Source organism: Fusarium tjaetaba (assembly GCF_013396195.1).
Source record: "Fusarium tjaetaba strain NRRL 66243 chromosome Unknown NRRL66243_c0000105, whole genome shotgun sequence".
Classification (NCBI taxonomy): Eukaryota; Fungi; Ascomycota; class Sordariomycetes; order Hypocreales; family Nectriaceae; genus Fusarium; species Fusarium tjaetaba.
Window position 1 is genome coordinate 4347 of NW_023501301.1, and position 18502 is coordinate 22848.

Below are 18502 nucleotides of genomic sequence, written 5' to 3' on the forward strand. Positions count from 1 at the left end.
TCAAGAAGCGTTCTTTTCTCCATTGACCGCTACTTGGATATCTGTTTCTGTTCTCGACTCTACCTCTCCATGCGAGTTCCCGTGCCTGTCATCATCTAACATGTCTCATATGGTTGACTGTGAATTCACATACCCTCTGCTTTTAATCTCACCCTCTGTACGCGCCGCCCCTTCCAGTGTCATAGCAAACGTATCACATCCCTCTACAGCTTGTTCACAAGTCCTCGCGAGGACTTGAGCTGAACCATCTTCTCAAGAGCTTCGTCAATAGGAACCAGCTCACCCTTTGCCTGGGTGGCTTGGTCGTCTCGGTTACGGATGTTGAGGGTGCGTGAGCTGGCCTCCTCGGCACCGACAACTATACAATCTGGTTAGCCATTTGCCTTAAACAAGGCAGCTTCCATTCCAAACTCACCAAAGATAAAGTTGTACTGCTCCAGCTGACCGGTGCGGATCTTCTTCTGGAAAGTGTTGCTGCTCAGGTCCACATCACTGTAGAGCCCCTTGGCTCGGAAGATCTGCTGAACCTCCTTGGCGTAGTCGTTGGCAGCAGGCATGACAGGTACAACCAAGACCTGTCGCGGGCTGAGCCAGAATGGCCACTTGCCGCCAAAGTGCTCGGTCAGAATACCAAACATTCGCTCGAAGCTGCCTAGAACAGCTCGGTGAATCATGACAGGTCGTGCGTATCCGGCAGGTAGATCCTCCTTGGGGTTGCTACCATCACTGACTCCAGTCTCGCCCTTGTTAGCGACATATCGAAGCTTGAATCGTCGAGGCAGGTTGAAATCGAGCTGCATAGTACCACATTGGTGCTCACGCTTCAGAGCGTCGAACAGAGCAATATCGATCTTGGGTCCATAGAAAGCACCATCACCGGGGTTAAACTCCCACTTAGCACCCGTCTTCTCGGAGAATGAGTTGAGAGCCTCTTCAAGCTTCTTCTCGGCGGAGTCCCAGGTAGCGATATCACCGACGTACTTCTCGGGTCGGGTGGACAGCTTAAGCTTGAACGTGAAACCGAAGATGCCGTAAACACTGCTCAAAAAGTCGAAGGCTGATTCAATTTCCTCTCGGATCTAGAGCACATTAGTAGAAGCGCGAGTCAGTTAGTAGAAGCCATCATACCTGATCCACGGTACAGAAGATGTGAGCATCGTCCTGTTGGAAACGACGGACTCGAGTAAGACCTGAAAGAGCCCCGGAGAACTCGTTTCGGTGCAAAACACCAAAATCGGCCATCCTCCAGGGGAGGTCCTTATAAGTGACATCAGAGTGGGCAAAGATCTTGCAGTGTCCAGGGCAGTTCATGGGCTTCAGCCCAAACTTCTCCTTCTCAACCTCGAAGGTGAACATGTTCTCCTCGTAGTGGCCCCAGTGTCCTGATGTCTTCCACAAATCCGCCTTGTACATGTTTGGAGACATAACTTCGTCGAATTCGCGTTTTTGGTACTCGCCTTTGATGAGCTCCATCAAAGCATTGTAGATGCGCACACCGTGTGGCAAGAAGAAAGCAGATCCAGGAGACGCCTCGTCGAAGAAGAAGAGCTTTTGATCAGTACCGATCTTTCGATGATTGCGCTTGGCGGCCTCGGCCAGGAAGTGCTTGTACTCTTCAAGAGCCTTCTTGTCGGGGAATGAGATACCAGCAATACGCTGGACAGACTCGTTGTTGCTGTCGCCAAGCCAGTAGGCAGCGGAATTCTGTTGAACATCAGCTCAAGCCCGTCGCGTCAAGACTGGGAGTTGTATATATCATATCGACATACCCTGAGAACGGAAAAGGCCTTGATGTTGCCAGTGGTGGGGACGTGAGGTCCTCGGCACAGATCGATCAGGGGACCGCATCGGTATACAGTACTCTTGGTGCCGTCGGGAACACGCTGTTGAATGAAATACTCCTTGTACTTGCTGTACTTGAACATCTCAAGGAGCTCGTCCTTGGTCATTTCCAGACGCTCGAAAGGCTGCTTCTGTTTGACAATGTTGTTGGAGAGCTGCTCGAGGGCCTTCTTATCCTCATCAGTGACGACTTGTCTAGGGCCTATGTCAGTAAAACCTCCAGCAATTTATTCGAAGCCTTCTACGCACTCTCCCATGTTGGCCATATCGTAGTAGAATCCAGGGGGGTCTTCAGTAGGGGGGCCGTTGCATAGATAACAACCAAAGCGTTTCTCGGCAGCCTCTCCAAGAATATGGGCTGAAGAGTGCCAGAAGACCTTCTTGCCTTCGGTGTGTTCAAAGTCAAGGAGCTCGAGCTTGCAGCTCTTCTCGAGCGGTCGGGTCAGATCCCACAACTCACCGTCAACTCTGGAGATGACAGTGCGCTCGAAAAGAGACTTGGAGATGCCCTTGGCGATAGCGCCAGGGGTGGTCTCCCAGGAAGTTCCCTTCTCCTCTTTGCCATTGGGAAGCGAGATGGTGATTTCCTCGCGAGGTTTGGCTATCATTCTTGTCAGTCGATTCGATCCGAGGGACGGAAGCGTGAGGAGGATTTGGATTTGGATCACCCACCAGCGATTTCGGCATCCTGTCGGGCTTTGATCTTATCGAAGAGATCGAGTCGGTGCTGGATGAACTCGGGGGTCTCGGGGAGCTATCATACACAGTTAGTAGGTTCCAAAACGGTGTCATGTACACCGCAGTCAAGAAAGGGACACCAACTTCGAGGCCAGCAGACTTTCCACCCTTGGCAGACTTATCCTTGGGCTGTTTCTCCTTGGGCTGCTTCGCAGGGCGAGAAGGCAAGCTCTTCTCAGACGTGCCCTCGGCCGCCTTGGCAGCATCAGCTTGATCGGACGACATGTTGAGAACTCTCGCTCGGATGTTGAAAATTTAGTGGGAGGAAGTTGGGTACTCGAAAGCGGTCTTGTCTTGTCTTATCTTGTCGATGGCGGGGCACAAGGGGCATTAAACACGAAGGTGGGGTTAGAATTGAGTCACTGCGAATTTGGCAGGGGGGCACGGGAATAGTACCGTTTGGTTGGGCACTTTTAGTATCACGAGATGTAGCCTTATAGGCTTGCCTACTAAGGTAGAAATGCCATTGATGTATCAATTCTTCTGGCCAAGTTCAGAATACTTATTTGCTGTATTCTAACGTGCCCCAGCAAATTGGGTTCCTCTTAAACAATAGTCACATGCCGAAGGCCGAAACCCAGTCTCTTCGTCCCCTTCAGCTCACTCACACGACACTTGGACAGTAGAGTCAGACCGAACAATATGTACCACGCAATGAAACTCATAGTGACCAATACAGAAGGACTCGATCCAATTCCGACATCGCAGGTATTTGACTCAGTCACAATAATCATCAACAATAATCTTGTCCTAGGTAAATCAGGGGTATCAAGCGGTTTTCCAACCTAGCAATCCGTAACGCCATGCCATCCCGTTTCCATGTCATAAATCAAGCCAAACCCGCATTCGTAAACAAGAAAGAAACTGGCAGTATTCAAAGTCCATAGCGGGTGACACACTCTTCCTTATGCGCCTCCAAACAATCCAGTGCGCAGACTCTTGTTCCGCACTTCATGCACCTCACACGCCCCCAATACCCGCAGACCTCACAGAACGATCTAACGGGATACCTGGTGTCTCTATGTCCCGTCACTTCGCCATAGTTCAATGGAGGGTGGGAAAGGAGCCTGCGCAGCTCCTCATCGGATGGCATGTCGGGAACACGCGACACAAGCAAAGGATCGTTGTCGCCAGGGTGGCTCGGTGGTGAAGGTCTCCATGATTCGGGAAGAACAGTCGGAGCATCAGCGTCGGCCATCGCTATGTCTTCTTCTTGTGGTGGTTTGGAGGATGAGGGAGTATCTCTTCGACTATTCGATGGCCGTTTGTTGTTTGCGCCAGAGGCAGCGGACCGAGAGTTCGTAGGGTTGGCCTCTGCAAGTGCCTGCATCGCGAGGAAATCGTCCAAGTGGTTCCCGAATGTCTTCTGCGATTGAAGAATCTTACGAACATTAGGTGTGTGTTTTGCTTGCGCTGCCAAGAGTCAATTTCTCGTCTTTCACATGATGCTGAGGTCTGGCGCATACTTCTTCCGCCCTTGACTGGCAACGGTATTGTGTTATCCTTTCCGCCATCTTTATCTAAAGCCTCGGCTTCCTTTCGAATTTTATTATCTTGTCGAGCCGTCAAATCGCTATATGTAAGACCAGGAATATTCCTGGCGCGCTTCCTGTTGGTTGGCGCTGTCGGGCGAGTGATTGTATTGTCGGGGACATAAGCCCAGCCTGGCGCCGAGGTTGTCTTTGCGCTGGCAAGCTCGATGACCCCGAAATTGTTCATCGTTCTTTATAATTCGATATTATGAGTAGAAGAAAAATTAGAGTATGACAAAGAGAGAGAGTGTGTGTGTATCAAGCACCTCCATAGAAAATCCACACTGAACCGCTGGTCTTGTGACATAGCCAATCACGAGCCAGAAAGCTCGAAGAGCACACTCCAATTCCAGCCGAGCTCAGAATATTCCGAGCACCCGGCTCCGATAGTAGCTCTGTCGTAACTGTACCTCTGACGTCCATTGCCATCAATACCATAGTACCTACCTATTGCTCCCGCGAGATAAACACCGCACAATCCAACGTCCACCACCGCAATCGCAGCAATGTCTTTCGCCTCAAGAGCCCTGTTCTCCAGCAGCCGCGCGCTGGCTACCCGATCCTTCAGCACATCTGCCCGACGCATGGCCGATTCGCCTCTCCCTGCCAGGAAACCACTGGGAGCTTTCCGTGGAGGGTTAGTGATGACAGAAACACTCTTTCGACGGAAATAACGTTGTTAACTTTGTTTTCAGTCTTTTTGGCTTCCTTCTCGGTAGCTTTCTCGCTGGCAGCGCCTCCTACAGCTATCTCCTCAAGGAGTACAAGATCGCCAACGACCTGTTGACCGAGGATATTTATGTGCGTAACGGATGAGATGAGGCAATTGATAAGAGAGAGCCTCACCTAAGTTTCCTCCAATATCAGTCGCTTGCCCAGGTGCTAATATTGTTCGACCAGACTCTACAAGCCTCCGTCACCCGTCTGAGCAACCAGGTCCAGGCTCTGGAGACCAGGACACAGGGCAAGAAATAGACGGGGAAAACGGGATAAAGACATTAATGTGTAAAACAGTCGGAGCCAAGGGGGTACAGTGAGCTCCGTTGGGTCTCTGGTGGACGTGTTGAAATGAGGATGGCTCCCATTTGCATTTCCTGTTAGTGTTTGGGTCTGAGATTGTCATCAAGACGATTGGGGAGATTTGTACGATCATGTGCCATGTTGCGAGCATACCTACAAGCCCAATCAAAAAGATACCATGTGGTCTGTGTAAGAGAAACGTCAAGGTCACGGTGAAGCTGAGACAGAGATCAAAATAGTAGTCAAGTCATGAAATGGTCCCATTGCCACGAAAACTAAAACCTAGAGAGGTGCATTCAAATGTGAGCACCAAAAAGAACCCGCGCCCCAAAAAAAAAATCAGATATACCCCATTTTGTGTACTATCATTGTTGTTGACATCAATTCTTTACAGCTCATCATGGACATCCTCCTCCTCGGCATCCTTCTTCTCCTCACTAGCGGCGGGGGCGGCCTCTTCGGTGCCCTCCTCCTTGACGGGGAGCTCGGCCTTGTACTTGCCGTTCTCCTTGATGAAGTTGGCGAGGTCCTCGACGGTGCGAGAGCCCTGGTAGGTGACGGGAGCGTCCTTAGCACCAGCGGGGTAGAGCTTGATGGTGGGGAAACCCTGGATCTCATCGGGAACATCGTTGAGGGTAGCGTCAACCTTGGCGATGACAACCTTGTCCTTGAACTCGGAAGCGGCGAACTGAGAAGCAAGGTCATCATACTTGGGGGCGAGAGCCTTGCAGTGACCGCACCAAGGAGCGTAGAACTCAATTAGGACATCCTTGGTGTCATCGAGGACAATGTCGTTGTAGCTCTTGGCAACGACAACAGTGACAGGGCCCTCCTGGGTCTCGGGAATGGACTCGGACTTGATGCTGGGCTCAATCTTGCCAGCGGCAAAGTCCTCAACGAACTTGGCGATGTTGTCATGTGTGATCTCCTTCTCCTGGTCGAAGGGGAACTTCTGGTTCTTCACAACCTCCTGGATGGCGAAAGAAGGGAACTTGTCAGCCTTGAGGTTCAGGTTACCGGCGTGAGCGCCGAAGGCCTTGGCGTCAATTGTGGCGAAGTTGATCTTGCCCTTGAACTTCTCAGCGATGGGCTTGAGGGCATCACCAAGCTCCTTGCGCTCCTCAGGAGTCTCGGAGAAGATGTATGCGAGGGGGATACCAGCGGACATGTAGCTGGAGTAGGTCTCGGGGCCGACCTCACCAATGAGAGGGGTGGCAGAGGTGGTGATGAAAGAGGCAATAGCATCCTCCTCGAACTTCTCGGTGAAGGTATTCTTGCCCTCATCGAAGGACTTGTAGACAACCAGGGCGGGGGCCTTGACGCCCTCGGCCTCGGCAACAGCAGCGTCGTTGACGCCACCGAATAGGTAGGTATCACGGAGACCCTCGGCGAGCTTGGAGAAGGTCTCGTTGGAGCTCTTATCATCGGCGTTGAGGTAGGCGACGACGACAACCTTGTCGGCGGTCTTGAACTCCTCGAGGGTGTCCTTTGTGAGAATGGAGACAGCGGGGAGGGACTGCTTGATCATGTAGGAAGTGATACTGTAAAAATTGGTCAGTCGAAATATCAGCTGATCATGACAGGTGTCGACTTACCCAGCAGCCTTGCGCTGGCCAGAGTAGGGAGTGACATTGTCAAGGCCACGGAAGACCTTGAGGGTGGGGTAACCCTCGACGCCCTGGTCTTTGCAGAGGTCGGACTCCTCAGTGCAGTCAATCTTGGCAAGCTTGATGTTCTTCTCCTTGAGAGTTGTGGCGGCCTCCTCGTACTCGGGGGCGAGGGCCTTGCAGTGACCGCACCAGGGAGCAAAGACTGCAGAAAGAAGCTGTCAGCGGCTGGCGGAGGGGAAGAGAAGCTTCAATGGGGACTTACACTCAGCGAGGACGAGATTGTTGGACTTGACAAACTCGTCGAAGGTGTCCTTGGTCAGCTGGTGAACATCTGAGTCGGCAGCAGAGGCATAGGCAGCCAGAGCAGCCATGAAGCTGCAGGCGATCTTCTTGTGGTGCATGATGGGCTGTCTTTTTGACGGGGTATCCTATAAAACACAAAGAGAAGGTTCCGCTGAACAGGACAGGACAGGCAATATAAAGGAAGGGGGAGGAAGAAGAGGAGGAGGAAGATTTGAGTTGGGAAGTGGAGGGAAGATCGAGGAGAGTTTTGTAGTTGGAGCTTGAGGACAGGTAACGTACATTTACACCCACATCCACAGCCGCATGTACCGTACTGTAGAGAAAACTACGGGAGGGTACAAATGGTTTGTAAAGAGGCTGGAGCCAACTAACATCAGTCAACCCCACTCGGAGACAACTCCCGCTGAGTCTTGCGCGGGCCAAAGGTGGAGGGATTGCCTGGGGGGTCCAACTCTCAATTGAACAAGTGTCCCTTTTGTTTGGTGGCACAGGATTTCTCTAGGTCGATGATCAAGCACAAACCCACAGCCCATACCGCCGGAGCACTCTAGGCACTCTGCAGACAGGCACGGCCCCTCCAAAGCGGCGGAAAGCTAGTGGGTTTCCTTACCGGGCTCTAAACCCTTTTAGGCCGAAGCGAGGGACCGTCGCTGCTTGTCATTGGGCGAAGCTGCCCTACAGGAAGCGCCAGAGCCCCTCAGCTGGTGTAGGGTCCCTCCATGGGTCCACAGGGGCAGGACAACCGCCGCCGCCGCTGAACTGCTTATGGATCATGGCTGGATCGTTAAAGAATGAGGCATTGAATGTTGGTTCTATGTGATACAGATATTTATAATCAGGTAGTTAAAAAGGATCGTGCGTGTAATAGACCAGACATCTCACTATGAGAAAGTACCCTTTTCTTTAGCTTGCCATTGTTTGTCATTGTTTATGTTGGACCATCACCAACCTACACCACATTCCCATCAAAGTTGAAACTCTGATAATGACGGATTAGGGAAGTGCAAAGAGAATTGCCCAATTAAGCTGCAATAAATACGGGATTTGATGCTCCGAAATGCTCGGAACCCCTGGCTAAATGAGATGACATTTGGAGTAAAGATTATTACAGATCAGCAGCTGTTCAATGTGGCAACACCTTTGTCCCAAGCCAAAAGGCCACGTCTCTGTGACAGCCTCCAAGGTACTAACATTGGATACTTGTGCATGTACACAGCCCAGCCTTGCCAGTGTTGAACGTGACATCCATGGATAGAGGGGTTGCTCACATAGTTAAAATGAGATGAATGGCAGGCATTTCATCATCTGCTTGTTGCTCGCTATTCTTTTCCACGAATTACCAATCCAGCCTCTAAACCATATTCTTTTGGCCTAACTCTTCTTTTCCCTTCTGACCAATCCCAGCGGCCATAGCATTCTGAGTTCTTGGACATCATTCATGCCATTCACCTTCTGAATCCACCAATGCTAGTCCAGCTTCCTAGGTACCTAGTTAGCTAAAAATTCTGTATGCAGTTGAGTCAAACATGGACAAGTGGCAATATGAGATCCCCGTGAGAAGCAAAGACATGTCATGTCACAAGAATGAGGCGAAACATGATCCCGCTTTACTCAGCTCATCAGCCCCACGGGAACGGTCAGTTTGCGGCCCCACCATGCCTCCGTCGTCACATAGGTAGTAGAGGTATGTACGGAGTACTGGACAAAACTCTCCCTCTGGGAGCCTGAAAACTCCTGATACTAGATCATAATATCAAAATACCTAAAGTACTGATAAGACATACGAAGCTCACCAAGGTCTTTTGATAACTTGGATGAGAGATATCAAGTTTCTTGCCTCCCATCGCTATCCAACTTTATCAAGTACAGGATCATCAGCTTCTGGCTTGGTGGTAATAGCCAACTAATACACGGCTAATGCTGGTGTAGGTTTTCGGTTCCAAGTCAAGGAAGGTTCAAAGAGGTCTCCAGCTTTCAAAGTCGTAGTCCTGTTCAATTCGATGCTATCTTTCTATGGCTTGATAGTGCTCAATTCTCAGTGCTTCGTGCATCATTACATGTGTCTCCCACTTCTCTACTTGCTGTGAGGTCCTCGAGGTTTAGGTGGCGCACGGTGATACTGAATCGGCCACTTGACATCAACGTTCAGCTGATGAGCCGCACTGAGAACAAAGTCGGGCTCCCTGAGGAATTGTCTTGCAGCAAGCACGAGATCAGCCTTGGGATCCTCGTTCTCCTGGACGAGTGAACGAGCAAATGGACCATCTGTAATGTAACCAACAGTTCCAATGAGAAGCTCTTTTCCATCAGCACGGACGGCATCGCGGATCTTGCCTGCCAGGTCGGTCTGGACGGTTTGATGGACCTTGATCTTTTGCGCCTTCAAGTTGCCTCCGCTGCTGATGTCGAGGACGTCAACTCCTGCGTCAGGAAGCTGTTTTGCGAGCCGAATACTGCTCTCGAGATCCCAGCAAGGTTCGTTATTCCATTCCATCCACTCAGTAGCAGAGATCCGCACCCAGACGGGCATCTCCTCAGGAACAACAGCCCGAATAGCTTCAATGATCTCAAAGAGGAGACGAGTACGGTTCTCAAAGCTACCTCCGTACTGGTCTGTTCGTTTCTGAGATCATGTCAGTTGATCAACTATTCTCAGCGACTATCAATGCTACTTACATTGGAGAGAGGGGAGAGGAACTGGTGCAGGAGATAGCCGTGAGCCGCGTGGATCTCAATGACATCAAAGCCAGCCTTGACAGCTCTTATAGCAGAGTCCTTCCATTTCTGCACAAGATGCTTGATCTCCTCAGTCGTCAACTCGTGAGGTGTACCAAAGTCTTCAGCGAACGGAATAGCACTGGGGGCGACAATATCATCTGGCCAGCCGCCGACTTCTTTGGTAGCAAGTGCTTTGTTTACAGTACCGCCGATCCAAGGCGCAACTGTGCTCGCTTTTCTGCCAGCCTGAAGGACACGTTATTTTTGAGAACGTCGAGGCTTCTCCTGGGATAGTGAACCTACATGAGCGAGTTGGATGGCAGCCTTGGTGTTTTGGCTATGGATAAAGTCTGTGATACGCTTCAGGGGAACAATTTGACTATCATCCCAGAGACCAGAGTCTTCAGGACTGATCCGACCACGAGGTTCAACGGCGGTGGCCTCCACAAAGACGAGGCCAGCACCTTGAAGGGCGAACTGGCCAAGGTGAACAAGATGAAAGTCTGTTAGATGGCCATCCTTGGCGGAGTAAGTACACATAGGAGAAACGACAAAGCGGTTCTGCACCTCAACGCCACGGGTGCGGAGAGGCTTGAACAGCGTCGGGGCCGAATCGGTCTTGAGCGGGGTTCCGGCCGGTGGCTCTTGGGCCGGGGTGAAGTAAGGCACCCCGGAGGCTGCCTTGTTCTCGATGTTTGTGTTGCCCATGGTTGTACGTGCGCTTGAGGAGTCAACTGGGCTGTCTAGGTTGACTGGGTTGTCGACGTGGCGAGTATTTATGCTCAAGTCGGATTCGATCGAGGCTCTTGACCGGGTTGCAGAATCATGCGCCGTGTTGATGCAATTCCACTGGGTTCCAAGTGTCCACCGAATCACCAAAAAATAATCACGGGATATAAACGCAATTCTAGGGGTCGCTTGTCTATCTTTATATCAAAGGAGGCAGAGAGTGGGAAAATATGGTATTTATATCACCAACAATTGATCCGTGGTCACCTCAATGGCGATCTTGCTTCTCTTTATCATGAAGAGGGTCATGGTTTGCTCAGCAAAGCGAACGATGACGTGCGAGCATAGATTTCCAGCTTTACTAAAGCTATTGCAATCATTATCGCTCCGTCGCTCAACTGTAACATCCAGCAATCGTTTCCCTCTTGGATTTCTAATGTCCAGTTTGCGAGCAAACGCTGAATAATCAAAACGGCCAAGCCGAGCCCCTCTTCTACGTCTCTGGCTGATAACGTTATCATTCAAAGTCAAGCATTCATCTCTCATATGACAGACACATTTACAAAGGAGTTCTTGTTAAATCATGTTCCTTCATCTCGATATCAAGGGCACAGAATAAGAGGCTGTCTGAATCAAATGAGGATTGTTTCTATTGAATATAAGACTTGACTGACTACTGACTACTGACGGAATATGAGTGTTTGCAACATATGCATTACTCAGAGTTAGGTCTTGCACTGAAATGACACAAAGAGACGTAAGATCGAAAGATCGAGACATTTACTTGTTGTGACATCTATTCTTTCCGTCCCTCAAGACTGGCATCTCTGAGTATCTGCATCTTCACTCTAAGTATACGAAGTAGGACACATGTAACATATCGTATGGTATAGCCACGCACCAAGGTCTTGACTCTGCATATGTATGTGTACTTTCAAAGTTTTGGTCCAAGCATCAAATAATGATCAGCAACACTACTTCGAAAACAATCAATAAAAGTCAAATGCCTGGTGCGGCAGATGCAGGAACAAGGTCAACGATTGTCAGACCCTTGGACAAGACACCGTCATCGACCATCATGGCTAAGGTATCTACAGTTGCGGCCCGGGCCGGTCTCACTCAAGACACATTACACACGTTACACATTATAGCAGGATCTGACACAAAGTTCAAGATTTCTTAAGAGTTCTTCTTCTTTTGGTCTCTACCGTATAAGACGATAGACATCTTAGTCTATTGACACGCTCATGTTGTCAAAACTCATGACATGGTCAATACCTAGGCTGGCGATCTTGACCAGCACCCAAATAATCACAACCAAAACTCCGGATATCGCTCTTCTTCAAGTTCATCGATGATATGACGACCAATTTCACTCCTCGCATAGTTCCTTCATAGGCATCTCAAGCAGCTCTCTGTCATTTTTCGACCACTTATTCCTGGTTTGTAGGCTTAAAGGTCCAGCGCTGGTTCTCAGTACCCTGAGCGAAAGGAACACCGAGTTCAAATAGTCGGAGAACAACGTCGGAAAAGTCCTTGAAGAAGACATCGTTATCCTTGGCGTACTTCTCGACCCAAGGCTTGAACTTCTTGTCCTCGATCAAGGCAATGTCGCTAGGAAGCATCATCAGAGACTTGGTAGACTTGTCTTCGTACTGGGCAGGGCCATTCCACTTCTTCCACTGCCACTTCTCTTCGACAAGGAGGCGGAAGTAGTCATTGGTCAGAACGGTAGGGGAGAAAGTCCAGGGACCCTCGTAGCCTGATCGGTCAGTGTGGCAGCGACCAAGAGCGTGGGCTCCGGAAAGAGCGACAATCTCCTGATCGTTGAAGCCCATACGGTAGAAAATGTCTCGGAGATGTCCAGAGCGCTTTGAGGCGTCGGGAAGACGCCCGTCGGGTGTGCAACCAGAGACATCACGGTCAGAGCGACCAGGTCGGTAAGGAATGGCAGGGCCCAGCATCTCTTGGATAGCGCATACACCAGCAAGGATCCAGAGATCGGAGTAGGTGATCCAAGGGAACTTCTCCTTCACGGGCTCGAGGAAGTTGCGAGCAGCAGCCAGGCCAGCATTGGCGCCGTGGTCAGCCTCAGGGGCGAATCGCATGGTGGCACCGTTGCTGCCGCCAGTGCCAGTCTCCTTGTCGTAGGTACCGCTGGCGTGCCAAGCGAGACGTACGAGAACGGGGCCGTAGCTGCCGTCATCATAGTCATCCTTCTCCTCCAGGCGAGCAGCAATCTCGTTATAAACCTTCTGGTAGTCGTCCTTGGTAGGGTTGAAAACCTTGGGGGTAGCGGAAGAAGCACCGTTGGCGTAGAAATAGTAACCAGCACCACCAGCAACAGCGGCACCAGTCAACCACACCCAGGCGGAAGATGACTTCTGTGCGGGTTCAGAAGAATAGTATCGGCGACCCTGTTGGCGGATGACCTGTCTAGGAACAATGGCGAAGCCGTTGCGGGTGGCGCGAGTGGCCGCGCGGGCGAATTGTCGGGTAGCGGAGGCCATCTTAAGAGAAAACGTAAGTTACAAGTTGAAAAGACAGTGTTGAGTGTGCTTTTTTATCGAGGCTACCAGGGGGAGCAAGCTTGTCCTAATACTGTAGTGCTCAAGTGTGAACGTACCTTGTATGTGTAAGATTAGGTACAAAGTGGTAAGACGCTCTGGAAATGTGACTCCAAAGGAATTGTAAAGAAAGGATGGAAGGAGAAGAAGAATGAGTCAAGGTGAGAGAAGGTCTGTGGCATCTATTAAGAAGGGATGTGTCGGTTGAAGTGGCGGGAAGCCGAGGGCGGAACGGGGACCTGCCGTGTCAGTGCCAGAAAGTCAGGCAGTCCCGACCCTGACTGATAACCTCTGCCGGGGACACGATTCATGGCGGGAGGGTTAGAGGGTTGCTGAACCAAGCCCTTTCCATTTCCGTGCCGGAGTGAGGTTTCAATCTTTGACAGTTTACGTGATCCGAGATCGGAGAGGCCATGATGAAATTACTACTATTCACTGAGGTTCAGGTTTGATAGACTCTTCCTTCAGATAATTACCACAGCCATCGGTGTATCCGCACCACGAATTGATTCCTAACATCACCCTCAACTTCCCCAGGTACTCTCGCCTCGGAGCTGTACCCGGCTTCATGAACCGGCGCGATGTCTTGAAATTGAACTCCAGCAATTGGCCAATTTGATATCTCAGCCCCATTTCTTTTATCAAGCCTGGCGGGGATGACGCTCTTATGGATCGGGTGGAGTCGGTGGAGATCCTTGGTAATGAAGATTCTCTCGCCTCTGAGAGGTTGCTAATGCTTGAGGCCTGTCGAGGAACAGCAGGGGTCATTCTTTGAAGCATTGTGCGTTATGCCCGCTTATGATTTAGTAAACACTTCGACATGAGGCTCATGAGACAAGTCGTCTAAAAACGGTGTCCATGTGTCAGGCCAAAAAGGGGACACCCTCCCGGCTGTGAGCCACGAGGCAACCAACCATCAGAGTTCAACTAGTCGAATTCGGAGAGACAAGAGAAAACCTCTGATGGATTGGGACCCTGAAAGTAACCCTCCATTACAGAATCCCAACGCCTCATCAGCTAACGCACGGAGATCATCAGGCAGCACGGCGTGCCACCCGAATCCGAAACAAGACGTCGGTCTCCGATTGTTTCAACATCAATTCTGGTACCATGGATCAGACCAGAGCGTCGTTGTGATGGAATACCTCTCTTTTTGAGTGGACTATGTCCCTGAATGAAATCTTTGATATCGAAACAAGATTTGTCATTGTATGTTGCTTCCAGGTACAAGCGCAGCAACGCCCTCCACAAGCGGGTACTTATGGAATCTTTTCTCGACAACAGGGGTCTACCCCAAAGATTCCAAATCGCTTCTCGCATGTGATTTCGTCATATCAGCAAACTACAACTTAGATACTCCAGACCATGTAGTAACAGCCACTTTGAAGCTACGGAGTAATTACAGTCAGATTCTAATACAACAGCACATGTCTAGCCACATGAATACGTCCAATCACTTTTGGCCGCTGCTCTACTCTCCAAGCAATCATCTACAAACTCATGAATTTCCCTTTTTCAGACTTGCAGGCTCTGTCACTCTGTGCCTCCCTAGGTACATCAGTAGCCATGATAGTAATCTCATCAAATGGTTCAACATCCCGAGTCCCGGAGACAAAATCTCTCCGACAATCCTCCGGCGGAGACAGAGCTGGAAGTTGGCGGTTGTTGTCAATGGCCGCTTTTAATAAGAAGCTAGTTAATGCAAGTGCTCGTTACCCCACAAGATCTGGGCCAGACACCAGTTCAATGTTCCACTCATCAACCGCTTCATGCTCAAGGATATATATAGATCTCGTCTACAACTTGTGATATGTCATCAAGAAGAATTCTCTGCCCGTCAAATTAAGGCAACTTCCAACCTTCAAGACTCAGCAATATGCTGAATAGCCATACCTTATCCCCCAGGTTCATCCAAGCCACATCTGCTATTGTATATGCAGGGGCGCCGTTTCGTTTATAGTACAACTCGAGTGCCCCACACTTGATTAAGTCCTCCTGGATACCAGCGCCTCCAACACCTTTCACGTCCAGTTCTGTCCATCATATTTTTCGCCCTCAGTTGAAGTCTGCGTTGCCCTGCGCATCAGCGTCCGGTTCACCATGAGTCTCGTAGAAGTGAGAGTACTGGGCCTCGGCCCTCTGCTTGCTGTCCTCGTCCAGCTCTCCCTTTGCAGCCCCATTCTCCTTGCCGCTGCCGGTAGAAAGTTTGGCTACCGACGATGGCCTTTAGATTGTTAGTTGGTTTTCAATAGTATCGGAGAACATATCAACTTACCCAAAGATTTCCCTGTCGATTTGCAAGAATACCTTCATGGCATCCTTGTTGCCTCTCTCGATCAAGTATGTGAGATATACTTGGGTCAATTCCTTCTTAACCGATGGGGAGAGTCGGCTTCGTTCTCTAAGCTCGTCGAATACTTTCTTCATGCGCTCGCTGTGTTGAGCCTCATTCTCGGGGCTCGTTGGCTGATCCAACTCAAAGTTGAACCATCGATCCCAGAATAACCTGCTGTCCGCACACCACTGCACGTTCTTCATAAAAACCCCGCGAGCCTCTTCCACCGCACCCTTGGCCTTCAAGAGCAAAAGAGCCCACTCTGCAACCAAGGCAGCCTTGGTGTACACGTCTACCGTAGCAGAATCGATCTGATCCTTAAACACCTGAACAGCAGCGTCAAGGCCATTCTGCCGTCGCTGGACATTAGCCCAAGACACAATGACCTCGACACAGTCTGGTAACCTCAGAAGGATTGCCTCATGAATGTCAAGAGCAACGTCAACTCGGCCAGCACTTTCTTCAAAGTACGCCCATTGCAGTCTGATGCCTGGTCGACTAACAGGCACAAACATCGTCGAAGCACGTGCATAGATGTTGCGAACTTCCTCTTGCTTGCCTTCCTGACCACTCATCCACCGGGCATATCGAAACCAGATGTCATCGTAGTAAGCGCATGTGACAAGACATCGCTCATACAACGCCACGATTCGTGTGAAATTACCTTCAGCTTCCTCGAAATCCAGGTATTTGCGCCAGTTTACCAAGTCCTTGTGTTCCAAAGCCGTAACGTGAAAGTAGGGTCTCTTAATCTCCGATTCGTAGGTCCAGCGCTTTGATACCTCAGTTTGCGTCGCGGTGAAAACTTCGTAGTACATGGCATCAATCTTTGCACGAACATCGCGCTCAATCTCCAGCTCAGCCTTAGGACCACCGCCATAAGCAATTGTTTCAGCCTCGACCTCCGCCCTGAAACGTGAGACGATCTCGGCAGACACCACCTCTGTCATGGGCTGATTGTGCGATAGCGATCGAAACCTCTCGTAGTAACGCGCATACTGGTGCATGGGTATGCGAATGATTCGTGCATGGATGGCGTAAATTTTGTCCTGTGCTTCCTGACGCTCTTCATACTCAATGTACTTGTCCCAGAAAGGATGGGCAAGAAAATCGAGTCCCACAAAGGCTGATCCTCGCTCAAAGAGTCTAGAGAAAAAGGTTAGCAAGTGGGCTCATTGCGGAAGGGATAACTCAGGGGAAAGGGTGGAGAGGATTAATACAGAGGGGAAGATGGTTGTGCGAGTGGGTAGCAAAACCGATATCATGTTCTACCGACGAGTGCGGGTGACGTGTAACGCAAGGACGACTTTGGAGTTTAGAACGAGCACGGATTGAGCATCAACAGAGCCTGGCAGGGAGCGTGAGAAAGCGTCCCGGCTAAAGGGGCTATCGCAGGCATATCTCACCATCAGACACTTTTGATAGCAGAGTGTAGAGCCCTCGCGGATATGTCGACCGAGACCACTAAGGTCAAGCGGGAATACTGCGCCAGAAGGCATGTTAAGGGAAGGGGAAGGAAACCATCCAAATGGAACTTACTCTCTGACGAGGTGTGGGTCATGGGTTGTCTCCATCTTGAAGGAGCAGTAGTCCGTCCACAAGTCGACAGAATTGGTGATGCTTGCGCACCCTCTCTCGTATACCTAAAGCACTTTGTCAGCCGTGTCGCAAGCAACGTTTGGAGTGTGCTGACCATTTCGGCAGACTCGGGGCCGGCGATGTTGAACTCCATGTCGGCATATTTCTTCCAATACCCAAAGAGCAGAGGGAATTTAATGAGGAATCTGTCGTAGGCATCGCGGAAGGTCGCTAGTGCTTGAGGGCTTGAGTTGCGATTCAAGCCACCCTCCAATGTCTCACAAGCTTTGATGAGGTTCTCCCAGTGCTCGAAGTTATCGGGGTCGGACTCCTGTTTGTTGCATAAAACGGTCAGTGTTCGAGTTCGAGTTTAAGAAAGAAGAGGAGAATAGGCGGGAGCTTACCACCTCAGCATTGTGCTTGCGCACAGTTGCGTACTCCTCATCGGAGCCGAAATGACCGAAGTCGCTCATGACGTTAGAGTGTTTAGTGCTTCGTCTCCCAGAATCGCGCGATTTAATTGAGGTTAGGAAATTAGCGATAAATGTTCGATCTCGCGGTGCGGGTTTGAAGTTGAGAGGTTTGTAGATAGGAGATGACGCTTGAGGCTCACGTCTGTCGCGAAAGGCAGGGGCTGGTAGTTCGCGCCGCAGACAAGCTCTTTTTTTCCAGGTACTTTCTGGGTTAGTCACTGACCAAAGAACTTCGGATGCACGTGCTCACGTCAAGACGCGCAAAATAGTCGTAGATTGGTGCTACCAGGGAATTTGATGCAAGCAGGTCTGTACTTGTCCAGCAAGTCTCCGCAATCGACATGGGTCTTCAGATCCAAACCGGGCCAACAATTTGCCGTTTTCAGGATGACTCAGCGTCAAGAAAGCTTGCAGATATTTTTGGCGAAGCCGTGCAGGAAGAAGAGTTCTTCTCTTTTTTCTCTATCCTAAAATGGGCTCATGATGATTCTCACATAAACATATGATAGGAAGAGAATGAACGCTCTCTTTTAGAGAGCATGATCTCAATTTCGAATCTGAAGCTCCCTTGTCATTTTGTTTCTATCATTGCGCGACGGTCTGCGATTCTCGACAATATCATATATAATCTTGTGTCTCATGACAAGATCACATATCACGGATCTTGCACATGTCTTGCGGGCCACTTTTTTCTTTTGAGATACCTACCTCGCATCTTGATCATGTCATATGGTGATCTTCCAACGGGCTGGGCTGTCTGTTTGGGACTGTCATTGCATCTTTTTGGGGCAACTCTTCTCTCCAAACCAAATTAAACACTTAGGCGGGTATATACGAAGCTTACTGGTCCGGCCAGAATTCGTGGCAGAGTCTCGTAGCCTGATATGAAGTTTTATCACCATCCTATATCTTGCCAGAGGTTGATGTTTTGTTTTAACATTGATAGCAAAAAGTCTGCTAAAGTATCACCGGTCCTGCAGAGGTACTTGGTCTTAACCTTGACAATTGAAGTTAGAAGCCAATGCCCCAACTTCGCGCTCTTGACATTATCCAAGAG

At 50.1% G+C, this 18502-nt stretch overlaps 7 protein-coding genes across 7 annotated transcripts; 1 reads left to right on the top strand and 6 right to left on the bottom strand.

Moving 5' to 3' along the window:
- Positions 1–203: 203 nt before the first annotated feature.
- Positions 204–2805, bottom strand: FTJAE_5448 (threonyl-tRNA synthetase; the record flags this gene model as incomplete). The annotated part of the gene is made up of 7 exons (XM_037351956.1): positions 204–358; positions 416–1079; positions 1129–1704; positions 1770–2037; positions 2092–2443; positions 2515–2596; positions 2665–2805. 7 exons carry the CDS (start codon positions 2803–2805, stop codon positions 204–206), a joined length of 2238 nt encoding a protein of 745 aa, XP_037207440.1.
- A 649-nt stretch (positions 2806–3454) lies between these two features.
- Positions 3455–4299, bottom strand: FTJAE_5449 (threonyl-trna synthetase; the record flags this gene model as incomplete). The annotated part of the gene is made up of 2 exons (XM_037351957.1): positions 3455–3993; positions 4047–4299. 2 exons carry the CDS (start codon positions 4297–4299, stop codon positions 3455–3457), a joined length of 792 nt encoding a protein of 263 aa, XP_037207441.1.
- Positions 4300–4618: 319 nt separating this feature from the next.
- FTJAE_5450 (lipo leucine-zipper domain protein) lies at positions 4619–5087 on the top strand (the record flags this gene model as incomplete). The annotated part of the gene is made up of 3 exons (XM_037351959.1): positions 4619–4749; positions 4808–4913; positions 5013–5087. The coding sequence occupies 3 exons, from the start codon at positions 4619–4621 to the stop codon at positions 5085–5087; spliced, it is 312 nt and encodes a 103-aa protein (XP_037207442.1).
- A 433-nt stretch (positions 5088–5520) lies between these two features.
- Positions 5521–7143, bottom strand: FTJAE_5451 (disulfide-isomerase precursor; the record flags this gene model as incomplete). The annotated part of the gene is made up of 3 exons (XM_037351960.1): positions 5521–6673; positions 6728–6944; positions 7005–7143. 3 exons carry the CDS (start codon positions 7141–7143, stop codon positions 5521–5523), a joined length of 1509 nt encoding a protein of 502 aa, XP_037207443.1.
- Positions 7144–9119: 1976 nt separating this feature from the next.
- Positions 9120–10471, bottom strand: FTJAE_5452 (oxidoreductase; the record flags this gene model as incomplete). Its single annotated transcript, XM_037351961.1, has 3 exons — positions 9120–9668; positions 9722–10009; positions 10067–10471. The coding sequence occupies 3 exons, from the start codon at positions 10469–10471 to the stop codon at positions 9120–9122; spliced, it is 1242 nt and encodes a 413-aa protein (XP_037207444.1).
- Positions 10472–11925: 1454 nt separating this feature from the next.
- FTJAE_5453 (cytochrome c peroxidase mitochondrial) lies at positions 11926–13002 on the bottom strand (the record flags this gene model as incomplete). Its single annotated transcript, XM_037351962.1, has 1 exon — positions 11926–13002. The coding sequence occupies one exon, from the start codon at positions 13000–13002 to the stop codon at positions 11926–11928; it is 1077 nt and encodes a 358-aa protein (XP_037207445.1).
- Positions 13003–15114: 2112 nt separating this feature from the next.
- FTJAE_5454 (PRP39-pre-mRNA splicing factor) lies at positions 15115–17445 on the bottom strand (the record flags this gene model as incomplete). The annotated part of the gene is made up of 5 exons (XM_037351963.1): positions 15115–15283; positions 15335–16540; positions 16934–17037; positions 17088–17303; positions 17377–17445. 5 exons carry the CDS (start codon positions 17443–17445, stop codon positions 15115–15117), a joined length of 1764 nt encoding a protein of 587 aa, XP_037207446.1.
- Between the last annotated feature and the right edge of the window lie 1057 nt (positions 17446–18502).